Here is a 27,705-nt window from a genome sequence, read left to right as displayed (position 1 = left end):
AGTGGTGGTTTTTTTTTTTTTTTTGGTTTTTTTTTTGGCTTTTAGCTGCTAAATCCTGAAGATGACCTCTTACCAGGAAAGATTCGAGACAGCAATCGTTCAACCCTCCTAGCAACAATTCAGGAACATGGTTACCCCACAATCAACTTGGGAATTGTTGGAGACAAGTAAGTATTGTATTTTATTTTGAAAAGTTGTTATTGTTACTACAAATTTAACTTTAAAACACTAACTAGTTGGAATTGCTGCCAAAGAGAAAAATCTAATACCATAATTTTTCACTGATCACATTCTTCAGAGGCTAAAGAATTATAGAGGTGTTTATGTACTTTGAGAATAGACATTTTCTTAGAATGTTATTATAATATTTTACTTTGCTATGGATGTATTTGGTGTACAGAGATTTTTTTTTATAGTGTTTGCTTTATGCCAGGACCTGCCAACTGATCCAAGGCAGCTATAAAGTTTCATCTTACTGGTTCTTGCCATCACTCTAGAAAGTGGCTCAGAGTAGCAGGAATGAGTTTTTTAGAAAGAATAGGAAAAGTTAAAAGGGGATACTCCCAAGAGAGTAGATTCTTTCAGAGAAAAGAAGGATTGCATGCTCTTTCTTCTCTCCAATTTTATTAGGAATCCCAAGTAAGTTTCCAGAGTCTCACCCAGATCCATTCTCTGACTTTTGACTGACAATGGGATTGCATCAGAGTTTCAAGCCCCCACTGTCCATGGCAAAGATCCAAGACAACTCTGGGTCACATAAGCCCATGCATACAGGTTTTAACTGGAACCTATTCTGACATTTTTATAGTTAAGGGGAATTATCCTTTTGTCCCTGAGTTCTGGAATCTAGTCTGTATAGAGTCACAAAAGTCCCTCTCTTCAGGATAACTTATCAGCATTTCAGAGCTGCATTTCTCCTTCAGACAAATGTTTGGTAGCCCATGCCTGTGATCTCAGCAATTTAGCAAGGCCATAGCATCATATTGAGACCTTGTCTCAAAAATAAAAAAGGGCTGGAGATGTAGCTTAGCAGTAAAGCACCACTGGGTTCAATCTCCATTACCATAAATAAGCAAGCAAGCGTGAAGGAGTCAACAAAGAAGGTCCAGTTTATAGAATTATTCCTTTAACTTCATGTTCCCACTACTTGTGACTGTCTGTTACCTATCAGAACTACTAATGATAGTGTTATTCCTATTTACACTTTCACTGGTTTCAAGAAATACACAAAAAACACAGGTGAGAAGAGTAAGAGAGATGGTCAAATTTTTCATTATTAATTTTTTTAAATTTAAGTATAATAGCTTTCTAGGATTTTTATATTGAGTTTTGAATCCTTGAGTAACATAAGTTTCTCCCAACTCCACCTACTGAAAATACAAACGGAAGCAGAGTGACTATAATTGCCCATATTTAAGAGTATATTATGACGGATAATAGAGGCGGGTGCCAAAGCATGGTATGGGAGTAACCAGGAAGTGAGAGCTGAGACTGGAGGAGGATGGATCAAGCCCAGGCAACTGAGGGAAGGCTTGGGGAAACACCTGAATGTGTAGAATCCCAGTGCCGGGCACCCAGGGCCAAATCCACATCCCCCAACTTGGAGTACCCTGGAGGTTCCAATCCTGGGTATCCACCATATCCACCACCTGTCAATCCAGGTTTTCCTCCAGGGGTGTCCCCTTATCCTGTTCCACAACCAGGATATCCAGGACATCAACCTGACTCAGGTCACTATTCTCCTCCATACCCACCACCTGCCCCTGTTATGCCTCCTGTGAACCCCATGGCTCCTGGCATGGTAGGCCCAGGAATGATAATGGACAAGAAGATGCGGAAGAAAATGAAGAAAGCTCATAAAAAGATGCACAAACACCACAAGCATGGCAAGCATTTCTCCTCTTCCTCCTCTTCCAGCAGTGAAGTGATTCTGACTGAATACAGGGCCCGGACCCTCCCCTCAAGTCTCACCAGTTCTGCTGTCCCATCAAGCTCCAGCTGCCGTGTTGTACTGGGGGAATTTAGCCCTTGTGCCCCTCCATTCTGTCCCCACCTGAGCCTTACCCTGCTGTTCAGTCCTGACTGGCTAGGGAAAATGGGAAGAGAATTGCAATGGGCTACTAAAGGCAGCCTTATCACTGCTTAATAGATTTTACAGCTGAAAAGTTTAGCAGGGAAGCTGCTTTTTTGAAGATGGTAAATGAGCTAAATGCTGAAGACAAGTATAAGTTCTGTAAAATGTGATCTTTTAAAATTTCATTTTAAAAGGTGGGTTTGTAGAAATTTCACTATGATGAAAAACCTGTACATTTTTGTAATGATGGCACACTGGGGTGATTTAGTGGCAAATATATTTCCCAGCAGTCCTTTTATTGATTGTACTAACAGCAAGGCTGCTGGGAAGTAGAGTCCACTTGGCTGATGATCTCTGACTGCCCTTTTGTAAGCTAATCTCTACTCCTTAACTCAATTTGCTATCTCAGGTCCTACTCTCATTCTTCAACTCTGGGTCCAAATAAAACCATTTCTCCTGAAAAAAAAAAAAAAAAAGAGTATATTATCCCCACCTACCAAATTAATTCAGCCCTCTTGTAAATTTCCCAAATATTTCTATGACTCTTTAGTGGTATCTCACATGTGATCAAAAGCAAGTCTGCTTTCTGAGCATCCCACTACTAACACAACACTTATAATAATGTGTTATTATTAAATCTTTGCCATTTGTTATTTACCTGGATTTTTAGTTCTGAAGAAGTCCACCAGCCAACTGAGAACCCATACTGATGTAGCCAGTGTACAAGTTACGCAGTATCAAGGTCGGTAGTCTTAGGAAGATAGTAGAAAAGACCTACTACAAGGAAAGGGAATTAGTCTGTTCTTTTACATAAATTTCAAGCACCTAGAACTTATCCTGATGCAGACATAGCTTTAAAGAACACAAAAATCAACTTCTGAAAAGAGACAAGATGAATCTAAGAGTTTTAAAAGCACAGAAAGAAATAAGGCAAGCAGGCCCCAAACTGTAGAAAACAAACTCACTAGATTTAGTACAGTTGTTTTCCAACCAACCATGGTGCTAGCCCTGCCTCCAGTGCATTAATAAGCTCCAAGAAATATTCTAAGATAAAATAAGCTTTCTTTTTCTTCTTAGCCCTAAACTGCTCTGGACTATAATTCTGTCCATTCTTAATTCTATTGTTAGACTTTTGTTTTTTTTTTTTTAAATTACTGTATTATATTGACATTTTTCTATTAAGGCCAAACACCATTGAAAGGTTCTTATTTTGGTATGATAATATTTAATTGTGTGGAATCCAAACTGTTGATTTGTTATGAACATTTCCTAATAATTAATGTTGCTGTTATGTTTAACTCCAAGATGTACCTTCTATAGCCGTAAACAACAACAAACTATAAGCAGGTATAGACAATTCAAGAAATGTGCCAGTCTCTACTGTTTACCCTTTTATTTGATAGCAGTGCCTTATATCAAACTGAGAACAATTTTTTGGTTGTTTTTCTTTTTTAAGCAACATGCAAATTTAGGTTTGTTACTCTTAGAGGTCCAAGGTGAATGGTTTAGAATACAGAGGTAGAATGTGGGAGAAAAGATTTTATAACTATTTTAATGGAAATTTGCGCTAGAACTTTAGCAAAGAAAACAAGTACATTTCTCCTACAGCCTTTTGATATTCTGTGTAGGTTGGCTCTTCATTCTTTCTCATAGCCTTTTGCTAATGAATGCAAATGTTATATATAAGCTTCTGCAGGAATCTCTGCAGGAACACAAGCAGGGTCATAGGAGAAACTCTAATCTGTGTTTAAAGCAAGGAAGATAAATTACTCAAGAATGTCAGCAAGCACTAAACCCTGTCTAATAAGCTATCACACATATGGGTAGAGAGTGACAGTTCTCTTCTTGTCATATAAAAAGGATAGAATCTGGTTTTTAAATTCTATATGATTCAGTCTCTCAGTTCTTGGTCTTATCTAAACCTACCATAATTTTGACAATGTAAAGTAGAAGAGTAAGCCATTACATATTTAGATTAAGTTGGCCTAAAATTTGTCTTCATTTATTGGACCTTTTATCTAAGAAGAGGATAATTTATTAGTATAGTAAAATTATAGAAGTGGTACTTCAGATACCTGAGAGTTAACAACTATATTTGAAAAGCATTCATTTACAAATATTATGTGTATATTAAAATACATTCCCCAAATTATATTTTCACACACTATATGGAACATAATACTGTTGGGATTCCTAGTTCTTTTCTTTAAAAAGGCAAATCTTGGAATTCAGACATGTTAAATAACTTACTCAGCATTATACAGCTAGTTAGTGGCAGAGGTAGAAATGGAATCTAAATTTCTTGGGACTAACAGTCCACAATTCTCTGCTATCATCATGAAGCCAAGATATTATATGTCAGAAGAGTAGTAGCACTATGGGCTGGAGTGGTCAGAGGTTTTTATGAAGGTGCAGTTTTAGCTATGATTAGAATAATGAGTGAGATTTAGATGGGAAAAGATGAGGTGTTAATCCAAATAGGGAACACTGAATGATCAAAAATAGAGAAGTAGAACCAAATAAATATGGAGAAGAAGAAATAAGTATCTACTCAGATCAGTTCAAATGATTAGAACAGGAAGTTTTAGTAGAAGGATAATGCAGGTAAATATAGTAAAAATTTGAGACTTTGCAATCCAGGCAGAACTATCCAATTCTGTCAAATTTGAGGCTTTTTTTTTTAGCAAAAATGACATAATAAATGATTATTTTGGAAAGATAATTGAACTGAGATGCATCACATGAGCTATGATGAAGGGGACTGGAAATAAGACCAATACAATTTATTTATTCACTGTTTTTTCAGTCACCAGTAAGTACTGATTCCTCTGAGAATCATCTGGAGATCTTATTGAAAATGATGATTGTGATTCACAAATCTGTGATGGGTTAAGATTTTGCATTTCTAACAAGCTTCCAGTTGATACCAAACTGCTGATCCATTGATTGCAGGAAGAAGCAAAGATATAATAAATTCAATCATGTGTTTAACATGAATTCTAAGCCAACTCATATTGAAGATACGAAGTTGAAATAAATAAACATAGATCTTACCACTAAGAAATTATAGCCTAATAGTAAAAATATTTTAGAAAGTTCCCCAGTACTTAATATCATATTTGAAAGTAGAATTAAAAATAAAGAGATTAGCCAGGGCCTGGTGGGGCATGCCTGTAAACCTGACAGCTCAGGAAGCTGGGGCAGGAGGATCACAAGTTCAAAACCCGCCTCTACAACTTAGCAAGGCCTTGAGAAACTCTGCAAGACCCTGTCTCTAAATAAAATACAAGAAAAAGCTGGGGAGTGGCTCAGTGTTTAAGTGCCCCTGAGTTCAGTCCCCACCAATAAAAAAGAAAGATTAAATTAACAGAAATTGTGACTTTTACCACAGAATGATGTCAGCTTTGATTTATCTTCATCTGAATAACAATACTTTGTTGAAATGGTATCTATAAACACAAACTAAATGCCCACAAAACCAGCTATTAGGCCTCTTGCCACAATTTTATATCCCCCTCTAACAACATTCTTTCCCCATCTTTATTCTCCATTTGCAGTCTGTTTCTTTTGACTTTGAAATAATTCTTCCTATGCTTATTCCCTAAAAATAACTCTTCCCATGGCTCACCAATAATTTTCTGTCCTTCTGTTTCTTTATGCCAAGGACTCCCAAATCTTATGTCTCTACCCTGAATGTGAAACTAGTCAAGCACAGATATTCCAAATTGTCACAGATTTTTGTGAGTTTATATTCTTTCACTGGCCAACCCATTTCTAGCTACCTTGAATATGAGATCATAGATGTCCTAGTTTTCTTTTTCCTGTGACTGGTTCAGTAACCTACTAGCCTCCTTTTTGTCCTTCTAGGCAGCATGAGCTATTACAGGGGCAAGAGTCTAAGACAAAGGAGGAAATTTGGATAAATATATAAGTACAGAATACTATATGTGCCAGCTAATCCAGTGAGGCCAGAATTTACTCAAGATATTGGTCATTTGGACATATGTGCATCTCTGATTAGTTTTGGGTTTTGGGTTTTGGTTTTGGTTTTGGTAACAGGGATTAAACTCAGGGGCACTCAACCACTGAGCCACATCCTCAGCCCTATTTTGTATTATATTTAGAGACAAGGTCTCACTGAGTTGCCTAATGCCTCCCAGTTGCTGAGCCTGGCTTTGACTCAAGATCCTCCTACCCCAGCCTCCTGAGCCCTTATATAGGCTTGAAGGTGAAGACAGCACTCTGTTAGGTAAAGCATATTGGGCGAGCAAAATAGAGAGGCTCAAAACCTCAATGTTTGGAAATCTGGGTCTTGTATCCTGAACTATGGGGCATTCTCTTCCCTATACAGATCATATTAAAGATCTCACCCCATTTTCTCTCATTGGCTGTCATATGATACCTGATTAGAATACTTTCCAGTTCCCCCATTGTTTACTTTAGAAAACGTAACTAGAATACTGCCATTTTACTCCCATTGGTCATTTTAAAATTTGAACCTATGGCAGGAGTTGTAATGGTGATAAGTCCTCAGTTGTCATGATAATGGGATTTATTTTAAACAGGGATAGGACTGTCTCCTTGTCTTTTCCTACAGCACCTTCTTTCTAATACTCTGTTTCTGCCATCTGGGTGTCTCTGAACCTAACAAAATGAATCCCTGAAAATTGCACAACGCAAAAGTTTTGTGACTGGAATGACTTGTTTTATATTTCTGAAGAAAAGGATCTTAGGAGAAAGAAAGAAGTGAAAATTAAAATGGATTTAGAAGGCTATTTTAAATATTGCGGAGCTTCTCTCTTGGGCTTAAATCTTACACATTTACCTCTTTAATGTAACAAGTGGTAATCATGCTCCAAATATACAGAATCCACTTGAGGAACTTTTTTAAAAATAAAATTCAGCATTAATTGAGTTTAAATCATTCCTAAAACTGTGACTATTGAATTGTGTTTCTACTTCAGCTTTAATACAGCTTACCAAATGCTGACTTGGACCTTATAGCCTTTTAAGACCTGAAGAACTGGGAAATTTAAAAAAAGGGTCCCCCTTCTGAAAAACAAAAGCCTGCCCCACTCAAATCATTCTTGGTTTGCTTGCCTCTGTCATAGTCTTGTGTTCTGAATTTGAATTGCTTGCTCTCAACGTTGCCAATTTGTGAAGCTGCCTCTTCACATTAAAGCATGAAGTAGAAGATTAACAAGTACTGAGATAGCAAATTGAGTTCCTACAAAACTAGCACATTTAGCAGAAATTACCAAGATAGACTTAACAGTATGGTGATTACATGGGCAAAGCCCAGTGCTTTACAATTTCCAATTTTTGAACCAAATGTGTCCTAACTTCTTAGTGCTTATTTCCTAATGTTCTTAAAGGAATTTTCTAATCATCAGAGAGAAATTAGACTTTAATTTAATTGGTCTTTATAACTGCCTGCTTTCCTTATGGAATAAACACCCTTTTGTGCTCAAAATACAAAATTTTAATTTTTAAATCAAAATAATAGATTTATTTTCTGATCACTTTGTCAGCAAATGTCTCTCATTTTTTTTTTGATTAACAAAGAATAGGGCTGGGGATGTGGCTCAAGGGGTAGCACGCTCTCCTGGCATGCATGCGGCCTGGGTTCGATCCTCAGCACCACATACAAACAAAATGTTGTGTCCACCTAAAACTAAAATAAATAAATAAATAAATATTAAAATTCTCTCTCTCTCTCAAAAAAAAAAAAAAAAACAAAGAATATTCTTCCTACCTTAACAAACTTATGTTTAATGATGAGCTTCTTCATACTATGAAAGATTTTTTTAGTGGTTATTACAGTTGCCTTTCTTAATCCTTAAAAAAAATGCTATTATAGTTGATATTTCCGTTTCTTCTAATAATAACCTCTAGGTATTACTGTACCTCTAGAAATTATTTTCCTACCCTCACCTCATAAAAAGTAATATCCTCCAGAAAGCCTTTCTTAATTGTCCCAAACCAATTCTGATCATTTTGTCTCACCATTTGTATTTTCATTTTAATTTTTATATAATTTAATTTAATTAATGATATTATTTTTGCTTATTCATTTGTAAATTTTTTTTTCAAATGTTGTTTACACTAGTTTATTAATTTTCAATTTGGAGGGCTGGGATTGTGGCTTAGCGGTAGAGCGCTCCCCTAGCATGGGTGGGACCTGGGTTTGATCCTCAGCACCACATAAAAATAAAGGCACTGTGTTGTGTCCATCTACACCTAAAAAATAAATATTAAAAAAAAATTTTTAAATAAAAAATTTTTTAAAAATTCAAACTGGAACCATATTCTCTTTTTTCTTTATATGACTCTTTAGCACAAGAACATCTATCAGAATTGATGAAGGACAAAATGATGATTATATATAGTATAGTTTTATTCCATACATGAAGAAGACACACAGAAAATTTTGTAATTGAGGAATTTATCCTTGACCTTTGAAGAATTAATATATATCCTGAGCTTTTTTGTTATCTTCAAATGATTAACTGTCACTGTTCCTTTTTTTTTTTTTTTCTTTCTTTCTTTTTTTTTTTGGAACTGGGTATTGACCCAAAGATACTCTACCACTGAGCTACACCCCCCAGCCCTTTGTAATTATTTTGAGATAGGGTCTCACTAAACTGCTGGCCTTAAATATGTGATCCTCCTGCCTCAGCTTCCCAAGTAGCTGGAATTACAGACATGTCACCAAGCCTGGTTCACCATTCCTTAATCTACAAATCCTAGAATTTTTCTCACCATTCAACTGTCATCGTCACTCATCTTAAAATGATACAACTTACAGTTGGTGTAACAGATGAAACATAAAACTAATTAGCAGCTGTTGTCCATCTGTGTGTTTATATTAAATATTTTAAAATAAAAATGCATTTGCGTTCTGAATATGCTGTCTGAAATTTACAAATCCTAAACTTGGGTAAATGCTCTGTCTTGGTTTTGGATTTTGCAGCAGACTTCATAGTAAAGCAAAAAGAAATATATGCCAGAATCAGGATTATAGTCATTTAAGGCAGATTCAAATTTTAAAAAGCAAAAAACTCTTAATGAAGTAGGGCTCCCTATGCAATCAGACTTGCTGATTTGCAAAGCAAAAAAAATTGTCTATAGTCTCTAAACACTATACTCTTCCTTCACAGAAACTGATTAGTCCATATAGTTTTGAGAAAGCCACATTCATTCTCTGATACATTTATTTTGAGATATACTTCTCCTTTCTCTTTTTCTAACTATTAAGTTTATACTTCTGTGACATGGGGATTAACTTAGAATTCTAGGAAGGTTGTTACTTTTGTTTTGTTTTTAAATATATATATTTTTAGTTATAGTTGGACACAATACCTTTATTTTATTTATTTATATGTGGTGCTGAGGATTGAACCCAGGGCCTCGAATGTGCTAGGCGAGCACTCTACCGCTAAGTCACAACCTCAGCCCGAGGTTGTTACTTTTGTTGGTAGCCATCTCCCAAGTTGAAAATTAATGGCATGACTTTAGGAAAAAAAAGATACTTGTATTTTTTTTCCCCTTCACTTAAGTCAAATAACGGAATGGAATGCCCCTAATGTTCACAAAGTGAGAAAAAAAAGAGTTTGATCTAAAAGATAGTATCATATTGCAATGCTCAAATCAGTTTATCCCTCAATGCTTCAGTCTTAATGTGCAAAGAGAATAGTGTTTATGTAACTTTTATTATTTTTATAGACTTACAATATCTTAAAATTAAAAGGAACTTCTGTTATGAACTAGTCCAGCCTTTACTCAATAGAGAAATTAAGAAAAATCCCTTCCTGGTAGCCATCAGGTTTTTGTTTTGAGGTTTGTTTATTTGTTTGTTTGGTACCAGGGATTGAACTCAGGGGCACTTAACTACTGAGCCACATCCCATGCCCTTGTTTTAATTTGTTTTTTAATGAAAAGATTGCATTTCCTCATGAGGCAGCACATTCTCTTGTTGGGTGACTATCTAGAAAGGAAGATTTTTCATGACACTGAGCCAAAGTCTTTCTTCCTGTTTCTTCCATCCATTAATCCTAACTCTGCCCTTTGAAGCAATACCAAATAAATTCACTCGCCCTTTGCATAGTAGCCTTTCAGATATTTTAATACACAGTCCTGTTTTGCATTAATATCTTCTCAAAGAAGAAACCATGATTATGTAAATGTTAAGTAGCATCTTCTGCACCATGGTCAGACAGTATTTTCTACAATATTGTTACTAATGTAATAACTAACTACTCTTTATTCCCAAAGCTACTACAGAGAGGTTGACTTGAATTCAGGGTTCATTCAACACCTTTACAGAGTGGCCACAGTGTACAAAGATTTGGCAGTTTAGTCACCAAGCCTAAACGAGATGAAATGAGATGAGACCATCCTATAAGACAGATATACTTTACAGATTTACCTTTTATCACAATTTGTTGACTCTCTTTATCCTTTTTTGTTCTTTTGACATTAAAATCCATTTTAACATTAACATTGGCACTCCGCTTTTTTATTCATTAACATTTGCCTCGTGACTTTTTGCCCTGCTTGTTATTTTCAGTCTTTTATTTCTTAAGTCTGTCCCTTATAAAGCATATTAAAATGGGATTTGAGATTAAAACAAAAAATCTAATTTTTATTTGCCTTAAATTACTGTAACTCTAGCATAAAATTCTTTTTTAAGAGAGAGAGAGAGAGAGAGAGAGAGGAGAGAGAATTTTAATATTTATTTTTCAGTTTTTGGCGGACACAACATTGTTGTTTGTATGTGGTGCTGAGGATCAAACCTGGGCCGCACGCATGCCAGGCGAGCGCGCTACCGCTTGAGCCACATCCCCAGCCCCATAAAATTCTTTTTGTTTTACCCAAATGTGCTATAAATAATGCCCATGATTTTTTTTGCTTCCATCTTACTTTTTATTATGAATTATGCAACTTTATTATTTCTAACTTTCCTTTCCTCTGTTGTGGTTAGACTCAGACACTACTTGCTATCCTTTATCACCTTATTATTTTGGAAGTCTTGCTATATCTTCTAATTCCCTTCATGTTCTCCTTCCAATTAGTGATACTCATAATCAAATATATATTTATTCACTATTATATAAAAACAAGGTGCTGACTATATCGCTCTCACAAGATGTACTTATTTCTCTTGTGCACTCCCTGCATCAATAAGGCAGTAACGTTAGAGTACTTTTACATTCCATATCCTCCCAATCTCTCAACTTTTAGGTAATTCTGAGTAATGCTTTATTTAAATGCTTTAGAATGTTTTTAATTCTAGAGTATTATTATAAGTGTTATTTTATAGTAAATCTCTATAACTTCAGGAATTCATATTTAAAACACAATTATAACTACCCAATTTATTCAATCATTAGCCATTTAGATTTAGCTATATATTTTTATAAATGAGTGAATATGTGTCTCTGTGTGTATTTCAGTACTGTTTTCTCTCCATCTATCTTCCCCTATCTTGGGATTTCTATTTTGATTCACTTTTTTATTTACAATTACTGTTCTAGAACATTACTTGATTTGTTATGTGAATGTTTGCATTTTAACAAATATTCTTCTATCCTGACTGGTGAAGGTGTGTGACTGGGTATAGGATTTGGGGGTTGTACACCTTTATTCTGAGAGAAATGTTGATGTTACTTTACTATTTTCTAGTTTTATATATTATAGATAAGAAGCCCAAGGCCAATATCATTTTTCCTTTGTTACTAATCAATCTTTCTATCTGGCAGCTTTTTAAGATTTAAAAGTTATTCTTAAAATTACGAAATTTTATCAGAACTTAGATTTGTAATTTTTCACAGTCCTTACCTGGACTTATAGACCTTTTCATTCTTCAAGTCCAGCTCTTTCCAAATAAATGAAATTTTCCTATTTCCCCTCCTTCTTTTTCTCCTTATTCCTGTTTGTCTTATATCAGTCTCTTGCTGTGTCCTCCAAGTTTCTTATTATTTTCTGTATGACTTCATCTTTTTGTATTTTTATACAATCCTTGGAGATACGACACTTGATCTTCTAGACCACTAATTGAGTTTTCCATGGAGACTATGCTCACCTCTATCTACTAAATTTGAATTTTTTTTGTTTTATAACACTCTTCTAATGTTGAAATTGAATATCCATTAGTGTTTTTTGTGTTGTTATGATTATTGCTGTTGTTAAATTATCTCTTCTCCCAGGCTTTTATTTCATTAGGAGCTGTACTAAATGTTGTACTTATTCTTCTAGCTTCCAGTTTTGGCTTCTTATATTCACAATGTTTTCCTTTTTTTATTGAAAGTCCTGTTTACCCTAAGGGTTCAAGAAACTGGTAGAGCACTTTGGACCTCATATGCATGCCATCACAGTGGTAAAGAGGATCACAAGTGGTAAAAGGTACCTTACATAAGGGTCCAGTCTCATGAGAATCTTGCTTTTATTACACATCATATGCCTGGGGAAAAAATGCACAATCACTTCTGATTAGCGAGGGAATAAAACAAACATGAGGAGGTAGAGGTTGTGATTCTAGCCAGTTCTGCCACTTACTGCTTTGTCTGGATTTTAATATGCTACTTTGCCTATCTGAATATCACTTTCTTTTTCTATAAAATGGATATAATAATACTCAGTTTACTTCATGGATTTACTATGAAGTAATAAGTGAAGATCTAGTATGCAACATAAATGAAGTTATAGATCATTTTAAGTGTTTTCAGATCTGCATCTGTAGCACCCATGATTTTTGACCAGATCCTCAAACACCAGAGTATGTAGCAGAAAGTAGAGTGAGAGAGAGAGGGACATATAAGAACAGAGAAGAGCAGGACCCAAATAAAAGACCCAGCTGTGATGATGGACAAGATAACCTTTCCAACTTCAGAGTCAATGACTTTATTAATCTGCTGGCCACAGAGTAGAAAGTAGCACTGAGCATACTCTTTGAAACATGGTATATTATAGTAAAGATTATGAACAAAATCCCTTCTAATTTATTTCTGCAAATTAGAAAATGCATGTGGACAGTTGAAGACTCCACAGTTTTATAAAATAGGAAAAAACTTTCTGGATAATATGAAAATAATGAATTTTTGAAAATCACTGAAAAATATATTTATTTCTAATCATCAGCTAAAGAACCATACTTTATCCACCTACAAAGACTACTAGTACCATGATGATATACATATCATTGCTTCTTTGTTTCTATTGGCTTTACAGTAATCCTAATAGAATCGATGTTATAAATTATATATTTTGAGTTTGATGAAATTAGTTAATGTTTCTTTGTAACGGCAGAAAATCGTATTTTGTTGATAATATTCATTAGTCACTCACCCAAACCACAGTCTACATGGTGCTTTCCCCACTTACTCCATTGTTTATTCATTTGGCTCAATTCAATGATAATGTGATCCAGAAAGGCAAGGAGTTCAGGAACCTATCATATATATATCACATAGTGCTTTCATACAATATATTGATTTTGCCTTTCTTTTTCCCTAAAGCAAAATTAAAAGGATTAAAGAGAAATATGTTCAAAATACTTGATTCAAAAATACTTTCAATATACCCATAATTCAGTATGATTCTTCTTAGATATTTGCCCAAACAGCTAATTTCAAATCTATATCATGAATTTTTTTAAAGTTTCTAATTTTATACATAGATTTTACTTTCAGGGAATAGCTGGGTAATTTTGTGGTTGCATAAACAATTAACTGAATGACTCGAAAGGGTCCCTATATTGGTAGGCTGGACCTTATGTGAGCCATTTTTCAAACTTTTACTTTTGTTCCTTCTCCTTGGGAGATTACTTCCCAGAGCCAGAACAATCCCAGTATACCCTTGGACATGCCAATCTAAAGGACAAGGAAATTTTACTCATACCCTGTAGTAAATGAAACTACTCAAACTCGACGTGGCCTATCTTGTCCTTTGGACTTTCCACATGATACTCTGTGAATGTATTTACATCCCAATCTAAGATTTTCTTCTGTTAGTTATAGGTATTCTCCAGAATAAAAACTGCCCAGGTGCTAAAGTTGTGTTTTTCCAGGTTGTTGTGTATGTTCATGTGCTTAACTTCTATTTTAGTCAGCTTTTTTGCTTCTATAACGAGAAGACCTGACAAAATTCTAGAGGAGGAAAAGTTTATTTGGCACTCACAGTTTCAGAGGTCTCAGTCCATAGATAGCCAACTCCAGTACTCTGTGCCTAAGGTAAGGCAGTACATCTGAAGAAGGCTGTGGAAGAGGAAAGTTGCTCAGGACATGACAATCAGTAAGCAGAGAGACTAAGCTTTGCTCACCAGAGACAAAATATGTACCCCAAAGAGATTCTTCCAATGACCTACCTTCTCCATCCACATCTTACCTGCCTACAGTTATCACCCAGTTAATCCCTATCAGTGGATTAATGTACTTATTAGGTTAAGGCTGTCATCCAATTATTTCAGCTCTAAACTTTCTTGCATTGTCTCCACTTAAGCTTTTGGAGGATACTTCATATCTAAACCATAACAACTTCTGTCAGTTCGACAGCAATAGTAATGGCAACCTCTATGCTTTCTTTAAAACTTAATTTGCTCAAGGTACTATTCTACATGCTTTATATATGTTATGCTATTAAGTCCTCATAACAATTCTATTATTTCTACTTTACTTAGAGAAAAATGAGGCAAAGAGAAGGTAATCAACTTGTCCAAGGTTTGACATCTAGCAAGTAGTGGTGTGCCAGAATTCAAGTTCAGGCAATCTGACTCTAGAGTCCATGGTACTAATCTCTGTGCTATGCCACCTACCAACTAGCTTATCTCATAAAGTCTATGAAGGTTGTGTATTTGATAGATATTAGGTTCCTCTTCTCCCCTCTCTCATGCCTGTATAAAAAAGTAAAATGATATTCTTGTTACAGTTCTTACCATCTGTAGTCCCTGACTTTCCTTCTTCCTCTCTTACTAAGTTGTGCGTTAAAGTGAAGGGACATTAAGCTTCACAGTCATGAGAAATTTGGAAAAACATATGCTGTCTCATTTAGAGATCACATGATTTCAAATAACAAACAATCTGCTGAAGTTAGCTTTACAGAAGAGGGACTTCAGATAATGGGAGGATAGAGAGTTATCTCATGGAATTCAAGAGCAAAAATACAGCTCAGCCTCAAGAGGGACTAAAAGCAGAAACTAGAAAACCAGAAGCCAGTATCATTTCCTTTTCAGATGACCATGTTAGATATCTATGGAGGAGAAGGGGAAAAGAAGTCAAGTAATATAAAGGGAAATACCCTCTCCTCTATCTTAGAAGTTCTCAGAAAAACAAGAGACTGAACATGTAGTCCTCAAAGACACTTTTTCTATACTCCATCAGTTAAAGGGAAATTCTAGGTTCAGGTCACATTGCCCAGGAACTTTATTTGGATTTAAAGCAGTTTAACAGTTTAACAGTTCCTTTCAGCTGCGCTCTGCCATCCAGTCCCTTATTAAGTTCTGATTTTGTTTATTTTCACTTCATGAATCCCAAGATAGGGATGTTTTACAACCCTCCTAACATGCAATAATGAGGACCTTCATCTTTTTCATCTCTTTCCCCAGGCCTTTCATATATGTCATCAAAGGACCTGGTGCACTTGCCTTTTCTGCTGACAGTCAAGAATGTGCTTAGTATCAATCCCTAAGATTCACTCTGAACTTTTACCCTCTCAAAAAAGTTCATTACAGCCTCTGCCTTCCTTATCCTTTTTCTTTTTTTTTTTTTCTCTCTACCTTTTCTTTTCCCAATAAATACCTATGGGCTCTTCATATTTCTAGGGATTCCCCCTCTATTTCCTGTTAGATGAACTCCTTATTCTTGAATGTGAGGATATTCCTAGACAATCCAAAAAAAAATCATACCTTACCCTGTCTAAACCAGTCATTTCCAGTCAAGTCTGTTACTCTAGTCAAACCATCATCCACATCAACCTAGGTAACAGAAGAGATTTAATCACTGTTCTAGCTCTTGATAGTGCAGATCCTCTTGCATACAAAGCCCTTTCCTATTCCTGCCCATTTATCAAAATCCAGTCCATTTCTCAGGGGCTCACTTAAGTCACTCCCTCTAATGAGACTTATGGGATCTTTCCAACATCTAGCATGACTAACTATCCTGGTTTGCCTGGGATTTGCGAAGACATGTGACTTTTAGCACTGAAACTAGGATATTCCTAGACAATCCAAAACTGTTCGACATCCTATAACACCACACTGGCTCCCCTCATTGGACAGCCTTGCTGAGATAAAAACACTGTGAAAGCACCAGTAGTCACTACTTCAACATTTACAAGATCCTTTTTCCACAGTAAGATGAATGCTTCTATTGATCAGAGACACTTTTGATTTTCACTTCATGCAAAATGTATTGCTGTGCTCATGGTAATGCCTACTCAGTGAATAAGGTGGTTCAGTTTTAAGTTGGCACTATATCTAATGTGTATTATTAATTTATTTGTCTTTATTTTTTCCAGCCCAGATGACTTACTCAATGCATTGAATGAGGGTATCAGTCGTGCTGATGTCATCATCACATCGGGGGGCGTATCCATGGGGGAAAAGGTATGAAAAATGGGCTCATAAAGATCTATCCCCTTTAACATTCTTGCCTACAGTCATTTAACTGTGGTCTTGTATTTGTAACTAGTCCCCCATAAAGCTGAAAGCCCATGGGCCTTCAGAAATTACTTGTCTCTACAAAAAGAATATAGTGCACATAGGTCAGAGAGCATACCCCAGGGACAGCCTAGAGAATCTTGCAACTTGCAAAATGCTTTTTTGGTTTTTTGGTTTTGTTTGTTTTTATTTTGCCTTGGAGACTTCTGTTTTTTGTTTGGTTGTCATAAATTTTACTATATTAGGACTTCCTTTTTGTATGATATTTATGCCCAAGGTAAAGCTCCAATGTCTTCCCTTCTACTCAGTTGGTTTTTTTTTTTTTTTAGGTGCTAGAGATTGAACCTGGGGCCTATGTATGCACTAAACCTATAAGCTGCACCCCAAGACGTCCACTTAAATTAAAACATAATCTCCTAGAGCCAACCATATATCTCACTCACCACATATTTATTGCAGACCTTACAAGATCCTTTAGCTCACCTTCCCAGAAGTGAAAGAAAGATAAAACTAAACATTCCTTTTGCCCTTCTTTTTATAATAATAATGTAATGAATATATGTATAAATACATGAATATGTATGATTTCTTGGGGCTAAGTATATGTGTACATGGTATGTGCTTAGTCCTATAAAAATCCCAATTTGAATATTTTGGCATCATTAAGTTTATATATCTTAATGAAATGTGTTAGCTGTGATGATTATTGGATGCATGAATAATGGTCTCCACTCCTCATGTTGGGAATTGAACCTAGGGCCTCACACTTGCTGAGCTATATTTTCAGCCTTTTTTATTTTATTTTGAGACAGAGTCTTGCTAAATTGCTTAGGCTGGCTTCAAACATGTGATCCTCCTGCCTCAGCCTCCCATGTAGCTGGGATTAAAGGCATGCACCACCATACCCAGCCTGAATGTTATTAAAGTAAAATATTCTTTACTGCAATAACCAACTTATATTTTGGCTCAAAAATATTTCAGATCACAGAAATATAAAATATATATTATAGTTTATAATCCCTTCCCATTGTTTTCTTTTATCTCATATTAATCTTAAACTGAAAATTATAACAAGATTCATATTTTTTTAAGAATATGATTTATTTTAAGCTGTATTTTACATGTAGTATATATTTAGCATTTATACACTTGTTCTTAGTCCCTGCTCACTGTAGTTACAAAACTGCCTAAATTTATAATCTGCCTCTTTAGACAGTGAACTTTAAGAGCAAATGTTAGAATTTGAGAGCATTGGCTTTGAAAGCAAATTCAGAATTCAACACCCTGAACAAGGAATTACTGACTTCCATTCATAAACTTTAGTGTTAGAGTATTTGAGAACAGCACTTGCTTCCAAAAACTAGAGAAAAAAAAGAATCTCAGTTCAAGAGTACAATCTCAAATTACATTCAGGTGTGAGAATATTGAAGCGTAGGTAAGTATTCTCAGATAGGTAGCTGGGTTAGTCTTTTCTCCAAGTCTCCCAGAAGTCTTTAGCTCCAAGTAGAGCCAGTTGCTTCGGACTATAAAAAATAATTTGCAACTTGTCTATTTTCATTACTACGAGATGCTCTCAGTATCACAAGAGCATATCCTGAAGCCAGGATTATTTATATGATAAATTTGTTATTTTCAGGGATTGTTTCATATAGGATTTGTCTTAATTTCTAATGAATTTAATTGTGGGATAATACTTATTTGACAGAAGTAAAGTTTGTCTTTTCTAGTACTTCTAGAGAGGCAAGAAGCTTATAGCACACATAGGCTTGGCAGTATGGCTCAACCTTAGAAAGGACAGAACACTTGTGAACCTAACCTTCCTCATTATTGTTAACAAAGATGTCAGTTATCCTAGGGATTTGCTTACAAATAAACTACAAGTAAATAAGGCCAACATAATAAAGTATATTGGTTTTATTTATGTTATATTCTGTGCAGTTAGATACTTACACCTTTAATTTACTAAGTGAGAGATTTTAGGACCTGGGCCTGCCAAAGTATGCCCTATTAGCTTATAATTGTCTTTATTACCTTCTGAACTACAATGAGATGATAGAGGAACCAGGAAGAGAGAAGTAAAACATGCAACAAACTCCTGCCAATTATATTCCCAAAAAGAAATTCATTGTACTTTGGTAGCAGAAAGAAAGGCCTGAAAACCAGTTACTGAAAAGACAGGGAGATAAAGGAAGATCCAGAGGCATTATGTAGAAGACACACATGAATCTTAAGTGTAAAAATTTAAGTATGCAAGAAATTCATTTGATTAAATTATACTCTAATCACCTATGCAACAGAACTGGCAGGAAATTTTATTTAAGCCACAGCTGAGACCCACTTCCTCCAAGAATTATGCCAAAGAATCTGGAGGGGCTCAAGCAGCATGAAAGCATCAGGGAAACACATCTGGTCTAGTCTACACTGTAAATGTCCAGAGTGTTCTTATGTGCCCTTCGGTGTCAGGTCTTTGCTCCTTTGGGCCATGCTACCAGCATTAGGATGGTGGGGAGGTGGGGAGCCTCAGGGCAGCCAGCTTCTTTCCTTTAGCCATCTCTTCTGAAGTCTGGCCACCTCCCCAGCAAATTACCTGCTAAGCAGAGTGGAAGGAGAGGCCCCTGCTGCTTGCAGAACCCACAGAATTCTGACCTTTTCCCTGCCAAGAAGAAATGACTCTTCCACCATTGCTTATTGCTTCCCTACAGATCTTCTCATCCTGCCCCCACACAGCTTTTTCACAGTTTTCATCGTTATACAACACTGAAAGTTTTCATTTAAATTTAAATTATAACTGCTTTTTGCCTTGAAAACTAAAGAATCATATGCATTACTGTAAGTTGTTCACACCCTACAAAATGATAAAATAGTTCAAAGATAATGAAATATGCCAGAAGGATACCTAAATTGACAGCAGTAATCTTTTTTGCCCATTTCAAAGTCTCTTACTTTTGCCCAACAGTATCTCCACCACCCAGATGATCAAAGTATCTCAGATATTATTATTGAACACAAAAAAGGGTTAATCGTAGTAGCTTTAGCCAGATTTGAACACAAGAGTATTAATTGACCATATAAGCCTTCTTGGTTTTCCAAATCTAGAGCAATGCAGCCACAAAATGTTTTAAACTAATTACCAATATCCCAAATAAATATACACAGTGAAATCTTCCTTACACTTCATTCAGTCCTATGTCTTCTTGTTCTGTTAGATCTTGGGTTAGCAGTTTAATTTTCATGAAACTATCTGCTTACAAACAAAAGAGCTCTGGAATTCCTGATTCAGTCCACTGCTGTGGAGTAAAAGTTATCCAAAGTTTATCAATACAGAAACTGTATCCAAGAGGCTATTCTTTGAAATGTCTGTAGTTTAGTGTACCTATTATAGTCCTTTTCAATAGTGCACTGAATCTGTCTTGTCCCAGACACATATTATCAACTTGCTTATCATAGCCTTCAGACAAACATTAGAATAAAACAAACTTTCTATAGATAATGAATTCTCAATGACTGTTTAATTTGCCAATAAGTAAAACTGTGTATTGGGATATATTTTATAACTCGGGGTGTGAGTGAGTGTGTGTGTTTTCTGTTTTTGCAGTGCTAGGGATCAAATGCAGAGCTTCATGCATGCTAGAAAAGTGCTCTGCCACTGAGCTAATCCCCAGCCCAATTTCATAAATGTTTTGCTCACTGTTTCCCTGAGAGAAAAACAGGGAGGATGTTGTTAAATCTCCAAAGACTTTCCATAAAGCAAACAATTTGAAAATCTTCATATTATTACAATTTTACCTATATGAATCTAACCTAGGGTAGACTGAGCATATCTTCTCAGATATGACAGCTCTTAAAATAGTAGTACATCAAATAAACCTAATTATTTCCAGCATCTTTTTTGTTGATTTATTTAATTTATTTTGTAGTTGGACACAATACCTTTATTTCACTTATTTATTTATTTTTTATGAGGTGCTGAGGATCAAACCCAGGGTCTCACACGTTCGAGACAAGCACTCTACCGCTAAGTCACAACTCCAGCCCCGCTCCAGCATGTCTTCTTATGAGAAAAACAAACCTGTGATTTTTCTGGTTAAGAATTCTTTTTCTTTTTTCCCCTACTGGGGACTAAACTTAGGGTGTTTCACCACAAGGCCACATCCCTGGCCCTTTTCATTTTTTATTTGAGACAGGGCCTTGCTAAGTTGCCAAGGCTGGCCTAGAACTTTCAATCCTGCCTCCTGCCTAACCTTCTAAATTACTGGGATTATAGGCATGCACTACCACACCCAATTTATCTAGGAAATTTCAAAGATTTTAGATGTAAAAGATACTCTGAGTTTTTCCCCCTAAATTTAGGTCTGACTTTTAGAAAACAAAATCAAACAAGTTATCAAAAGAGAAATGGGTACTTGATTATGATAGGATCATATGTATTTAAGAATTACTTAGTTACCTAATTTTTCAAAGCAACACTGAAATATTTGAAAATAACATGTTTGTAAATAACATGTTTTTAATGTTTGACTCATTCATAAATGAGGAATCTTAGTTCTTTGCTTTTTAATTTTTTTAAATTTTTTTTTAGTTGTGGTCGAACATAATACCTTTATTTATTTATTTATTTATTTATTTATTTATTTATTTATTTATTTTTATGTGGTGCTGAGGATCTAACCCAGCACCTTACACATGCTAGGTGAGCGCTCTACTACTAAGCCAAAACCCCAGCCTCTCTTTTTTATTTCTTAGAGACAAAACAAACATAAAGCACAAAAGGCAGAATACGCAATAAGAAAAGCTTTTCATATAATAGAGAAAGCATTAATTAAAATACCCCATAAAAAGCAAGAGGATCTTCTAGGCCAGCTTCAGCAACTTAGCAAGGCTGTAGGTAAAATAAAATAAAAAAGGAATAGGGATGAGGTGAACTCACTAAAATTTTTATGTATTTCTCAGTTTCATTTCAGGCAAATAAAACCAAGGCAAATAAAAGTCACTTTCAAAGTTTTGTTTTTGATTTTACTCTTTTATATTCTGTAAAAACTGACATTTTACTTTCAAATAAAGAGTACCAGAGCCCTTGAGACCTTTTAGGTGGCCTACAAGGTCAAAACTATTTTCATAAGAATATTAGGACTTTAGTTACCTTTTTTATTCTTTTTCTTTTTTGAGTATTCAGTGTAGTTTTCCGAGCAGCTAAAGGATGTATGATATCTCATTCAATTGAATGCAGCAGATAAGAGCCTAGCAGACTTATGTTAAGATAAACATTAAAGAGATCTTCAAAATTATAAAACAGTGTATTAAAAATTTATTATTTGATGGGCACAGAGGTGCACATCTTTAATCCCAACAACTTGAGAGGCTGAAACAGAAGAATCACAAGTTCAAGGTCAAACTCAGCAATTTATCAAGACCCTAAGCAATGTAATGAGAACCTGTCCAAAAGTAGAAAATTAAAAGGGGCTGGGGATACAGATCAGTGGTGAAGCACCCCTATGTTCAACCTGAAGTACCCATCTCAAAAAAAGTTACTTGTATTAACATGAAATGGCTTCATCATTGCTATTTTCCAATGAATCAACAAATATCTTTCTTAATTTCTTAGTTTTAACTTCTAATACAGTAAATATTTATAGGTTAAAAACATATAAACAAAAATTATTAATGAATTTTAATTTGAAGCATGTAAAGGGGTCATGAAACCAAAAATTTGGGGAACTTGACTTTAAGGAAAAAAATTAGGGCTGCAATTGTAGCTCAGTGGTAGAGCGTTTACCTAGCACATGTGAGGCACTGGGTGCAATCCTCAACACCACATAAAAATAAATAAATAAAGGTATTATGTCCATATACAACTAAAAAACTAAAACAAGAAAAAGAAAAAATATCATTTTCCCTTGGAAAACACAAGAACACACATAATTATAATTCTTTTTATAATTATACTTCTTTTTACATATATACTTTGTCATTATTAATCCTAGCATAATTGTAAATACCCATATTAATTATAATGTTTAAGAAAATAACTAATTTCTATTTCTCTGAGAAAACACTGATAGTTGAGAAATCATATATATTCATTTTAGCAGATTAGCAAATCTCATAAACACACAGAATACAATTTTCTACAGCCACACTTTCCATGCCTTCAAACTAACAAACAAAAAACATAACTAAAGAAATTAAGTTTCTCAGAGTAATTATTTTCTTTCATTGATCTCAGTTTTAATTTTTGTTTGGTTTGGTTTGGTTTGTTTGGTTGTTTGGTTGTTTGGTATAGGGTATTGAACTCAAGAGTTGCTTAACCACTGTTTTATTTTTTATTTTGAGAGACACTCTTGCTAAGTTGCCTAAGATCTCGCTAAGTTGTAGAGGCTAGCCTAGAACTTGTGATCCTACTTCCTCAGCTTTCCAAGTCACTGGAATTAAGGTGTACACCACCATGCCTGACTCAGTTTTACATTTTTATAATCTTAAATTCTATGTGGGAATATTGTTAGTTCATTTGGTATGTAAAGCTGTATAATTTGGGGGGGAAACACCCAATTGAAGTAAAATACATACTTTTTATTATATTTAACACTGAAAAAGAAAATAATATGGATGAGTTTTCTTTTTTTGGTGGTAGGGGGGTTCTTATTAACTAAAATTATTACACTAGTCACATTTGCCAAAGATTTATCTTCACTATATGAACTTGGAGTCTTAAAATTGTATGATTTTTTTTCTTAGTGTAGCACATTTAAAATATGTTAACTTGCCAGGTACAGTGGCATGTGTCTGTAGGCCCAACTACTCATGAGGATGGGGCAGGAGAAGCCTTTGAACCTTGGGTTTGAGGCCAACCTGGGCAAAATAGCTATACCCCATGTCTTAATAAAATTAATAAACAAATAAATAAATGCTCTAAGTTTCTTTATTATCTAGAATTTTATAAATATTCTATTTATATAAGCATTTATTATCTCTTTAAGCCAATCAGAACAGAGCACTTTTAAGATACAATATAATCTAATTTATGAATACCCCCCTGAAACAAGAAAACATCTCACACTCAGTAAGATAAGTGCTCTTCTAGATTACAGACACCTAGACCCATAAGGAACATGATCACTTAAGTTCTACAATTTCAGCCACTCATAAATTAATCTGTATACTAATAAAGAGCTATTTTCTTTTCCTAGAAGGCACAGAATTCTTAATTTGGGCTTGAAATGGACATTAAGAGAAATAAACAAGAAAGACTAATAAACTAGATTATCTGTCTTCTATTAAAAATAGATTTGTATTATCCACTTATAGCTATCACCACATGCTTAGGCCATAAAACCAGATTTCCAATCACTACTGTCACATGGGGGAATACATTCTTGGTTGCGCACAGAAACAAAAAAAGAACCAAGGCAAAATAGAGAAACTAAAAGAGTTATACTGCTCTTTTGAATTCACCCCAGGAACCAAGAAAAGTTATTTCCAAGTTCAAGCAACCCATAAAATGCACTTCTCTAAGCCAGTTGCTGTGGCCCATAGCCATAATCTCAGCAACTGCAAAGGCTAAGGTAGGAAGATCACAAATTTGAGGACAGCCTGGGCAATTAAGTGAAACTCTGTCTCAAAAAGTAAAAAGGACTGGGGGTGTAGCTCAGTGATAAAGTGCCCCAGGTTCAATCCCTGTACCCCCCCCCAAAAAAAAAACACTTATCTGGCAATGAAGTTTAATTGATTCTATCAAATAAATCAGTGGGGCATCTCAATAGAGTCTCTAAAATTGAAGTATAATTTTTAAAGATTAAACTATGTACCTCATACATATGTAAAATGAACAAATGTAACATATTTTATTTAACTTTATAATATGGAAACCATAAGATATTACAACTGATTCAAAAGGGAATTCAAAGAACACACACAGGTAGTCAGGAATGCTGAAATAAAGTTGCTAATAGATGCAAAACTTGTTGATACCCATGGTGTATTCAGTTATACTCATCAGACAGTGTTCATTTGCATATTTCTTTGGCTAAACATTTAGTTCACTGTCATAGCTCAAGCTGCTGTAATAAAATACCATAAACTGGGTAATTTGAACAGCATATATTTATTTCTCACAGTTTATAGCATGGAAATTTGTAAATCAAGATGGCAATACAGTGGTTCTGGTGAGGGTTCTCCTCCAGAGGTCAGCTTCAGACAGCTGATTTCTCCTTATATCTTCATATAATAGAAAAAGAGCTAGCTAATTTTCTGGCCTCTTCTTCTGAGAGCTCTAATCCCATTTATGACGCTTCCACTCATGACCTTATTACCTCCCAAAGGCCCTATCATCACACTGGGATTAGGTTCTCAGCATATGAATTAGGAGGAGGGAGGTACATTTAGTCCATTAGATTTACTATCAGTTTTCTACAGATAATTGCTGTAAAATAGCTCAAAGACAAACCAGAAGATTGTATTGCACTGAATACCCAGCAATGTTTTTTGTTCGTTTCAAAGTCTTTACAACTTTTCTGACACTGATATTTGTCTTTACCAGAGTTGGAAAAAAAAAAAAAAAAAAGACCTTGCTCCTGCATCTATTTGTTTTTCTTCTTCTCATCTGATGCCAGGTTTCAGAATACCAAAATATTCTTGCTGCTTCAATAAGTAGACAAAAATTTAAGAACAATGGTGATCCTCAGTCTGTCTGTATCACTATATCTGGTAAATGCTTTCCCTATGCCACAGGAAAATGAAGCACTCCTTCCTGTTCTAAAAGATCTAAAAAGAGAATTTTTGAAAACAAGAATTTTTTTCAAGAAAAATTATATACTCCTCCCATTCACTTAGTAAGCATCTGCTTTTCAAACTCTGTGTCATAACCTAAGGCCTTGCTGGAATAACCTCTACCTGTCTCAGCAGCTACAGCTTATGCCTCTGACCTACTCATTCACTGCTTCCAGTTGGCTTTTCAGTTCTAGACACACTTTTTACTGTTTTAGAAGCCTTCATATATATTTCCCTTACTCTAGATTTCTCTTTCGTCTACACATCACATGCCTGAATCCTTCTTATCCTTCAAGAATAGATAATATATTACCATCTCTTCTAAAATGGACTTTCCTTGTTCTCCACCTCACCCCTTATTCACTATGCTAGCACCTGCTTATATCTTTTATAACATGTAAAAAAATGGCAATTATTTTATTTGTTGGTTTACCTAATATTGTCTATTTGCACCTAGTAAAATAGAATGACCTCTTTGTAGCAGGGATTGTGTCTGTCTTGTTTACTCTTAAATCCTCAGCACAGAATTCCTGATATTCAAAAAGCACTAAAATATGTTTGTTGAACTAATGAATGAGTGAAAGGTATGTGATATTCACTAGGGATACATTGATTATATATATAAACAATCATACACACACACACACACACACACACGCACACGCAAAAGTATACACACACACACACTTAGAAAGGGTCCCTGGGCTCACAAACTTTGTAGTCCAATAAGGAACTATAAGCAAGAGCAGTAGAACTTACATGCACGATGTCAGAAGGGCATAGTGCTGTAAGAGCACATGAGAAATACCCAGAGATTTTTGTACCTGCTATGATAAAACAGAATATTTAGATCAAGTTCATCTATAAAAGCTGTAGAAAACTTTTTAAAGAAGAAAAAAAGAAAAGGCAGGTGTCTGAAGAGAACAACTAAGATAGCAAGAATTCAAGACACCAAGATCTCAGAGAAAAATGAACCACTGAGAAATCAAACTGGAATTCTTTCACCTTATTTGTTTATTCATCTATTTATTTATTGACACTGGGGTTTGAACCTAGGGGTGCTTTACCACTGAGCTACATCACCAGCCCTTTTTATTTTTATTTTTTAATTTTTGTTTTGAGACAGGGTCTCACTAAATTGCTTAGGGCTTCAAACTTGGAATCCGCCTGTCTTAGCTTCCTGAATCTCTGGGATTACAGGTGTATGCCATTGTACCTGGTCACCATATTTTCCCTCAAAGAATTTACTAATTTCCTAACCAGAGTGAGGTGGGAGGGAGGTAATGAAACAAGAAGCCAAGCATAAAAGAGTAGCTAAGAAGCTAATGAAATAAGTAGATTTTTTTTTATCAGCCTAGGAGTTCAGAACCTGACACAAACTTTGAGACTTAAATCAGTTTAAACCCTTGAAGGGTTTTGCTCTAGAAATAAGGACATATCAGAAATAAACTAGCCTTCACAGGGACTGAAATCTACCATCAAATTATCTCAGTACCTAATAAGATCAGTATAATTGGAGTTTACCTTAATTAACTGCCAGGATAAATTTTGAAGAAATGTATTATGATCCAGAGCCTCTTCAGATTTTTTATACATAATATTTGAGCTTTAGTTTTTTTAATTACCAGACATTACCAGAGAAAGAACAAAATGTCTAGAAATTAAGGGAAGAAAAAAATTTCTAGAATAGCCCTAAAAATGATCCCAGTATTTATATTGTCTCACATGGATTTTAAATAAGTGTTGTATATTTACAAAAAATAACAATTTTTCATTTGGTTCTTATAAATAGATTTCACTAGAAAACAAATCTACTGAGAAGAACCAAATGAAATTTTTATTAAAATAATAGAAAATATGGAAAAGTACATAAAAGACATGTGGGGGATATGGTAAAAAGGTCTAACATGTATAATTGAAGTTCAAGGAGTGGAGAAAGAAAGAGTCATATTTAAGAGATATTAGTAGTTTTTCCAAAGATGATAAAAGACAGTAAGCCAGAGTTTCAGGGATCTCTTCTAATCTCAAAGAGGATAAATGCAAAGAAACTACACCTAGGTAATCATGGCAAAATTAATGAAAACCAACAACATAGAATGTTCCAGCAGAACCTATTGTGTTCAGAAGAACAAGAAAATAACAAATGATTTAAGCATAAATGATAGAACCCACAAAATAATGAACTGGCATTCTAAATTTCAGGAAACTGCCAATA

General features: G+C 35.0%; 1 protein-coding gene and 1 pseudogene across 5 annotated transcripts in view; both read left to right on the top strand.

Annotated features, from left to right (window-relative positions):
* The window catches only part of Gphn (gephyrin), a 598,126-nt gene that overhangs the window by 547,488 nt on the left and 22,933 nt on the right, over positions 1–27,705 (top strand). For all 5 annotated transcript variants that reach the window (XM_076850343.2, XM_076850346.1, XM_076850344.1 and 2 more), the window contains 2 exons: positions 46–167; positions 16,586–16,673. In XM_076850343.2, coding sequence (XP_076706458.1) covers positions 46–167; positions 16,586–16,673 — 210 coding nt within the window. The remainder of the gene's footprint in view (positions 1–45; positions 168–16,585; positions 16,674–27,705) is intronic.
* LOC143393473 (uncharacterized) lies at positions 1,427–2,146 on the top strand (annotated as a pseudogene).

This window comes from Callospermophilus lateralis, chromosome 3, assembly GCF_048772815.1.
Source record: "Callospermophilus lateralis isolate mCalLat2 chromosome 3, mCalLat2.hap1, whole genome shotgun sequence".
NCBI lineage: Eukaryota > Metazoa > Chordata > Mammalia > Rodentia > Sciuridae > Callospermophilus > Callospermophilus lateralis.
This window is presented reverse-complemented; position numbering and strand designations above follow the sequence as displayed.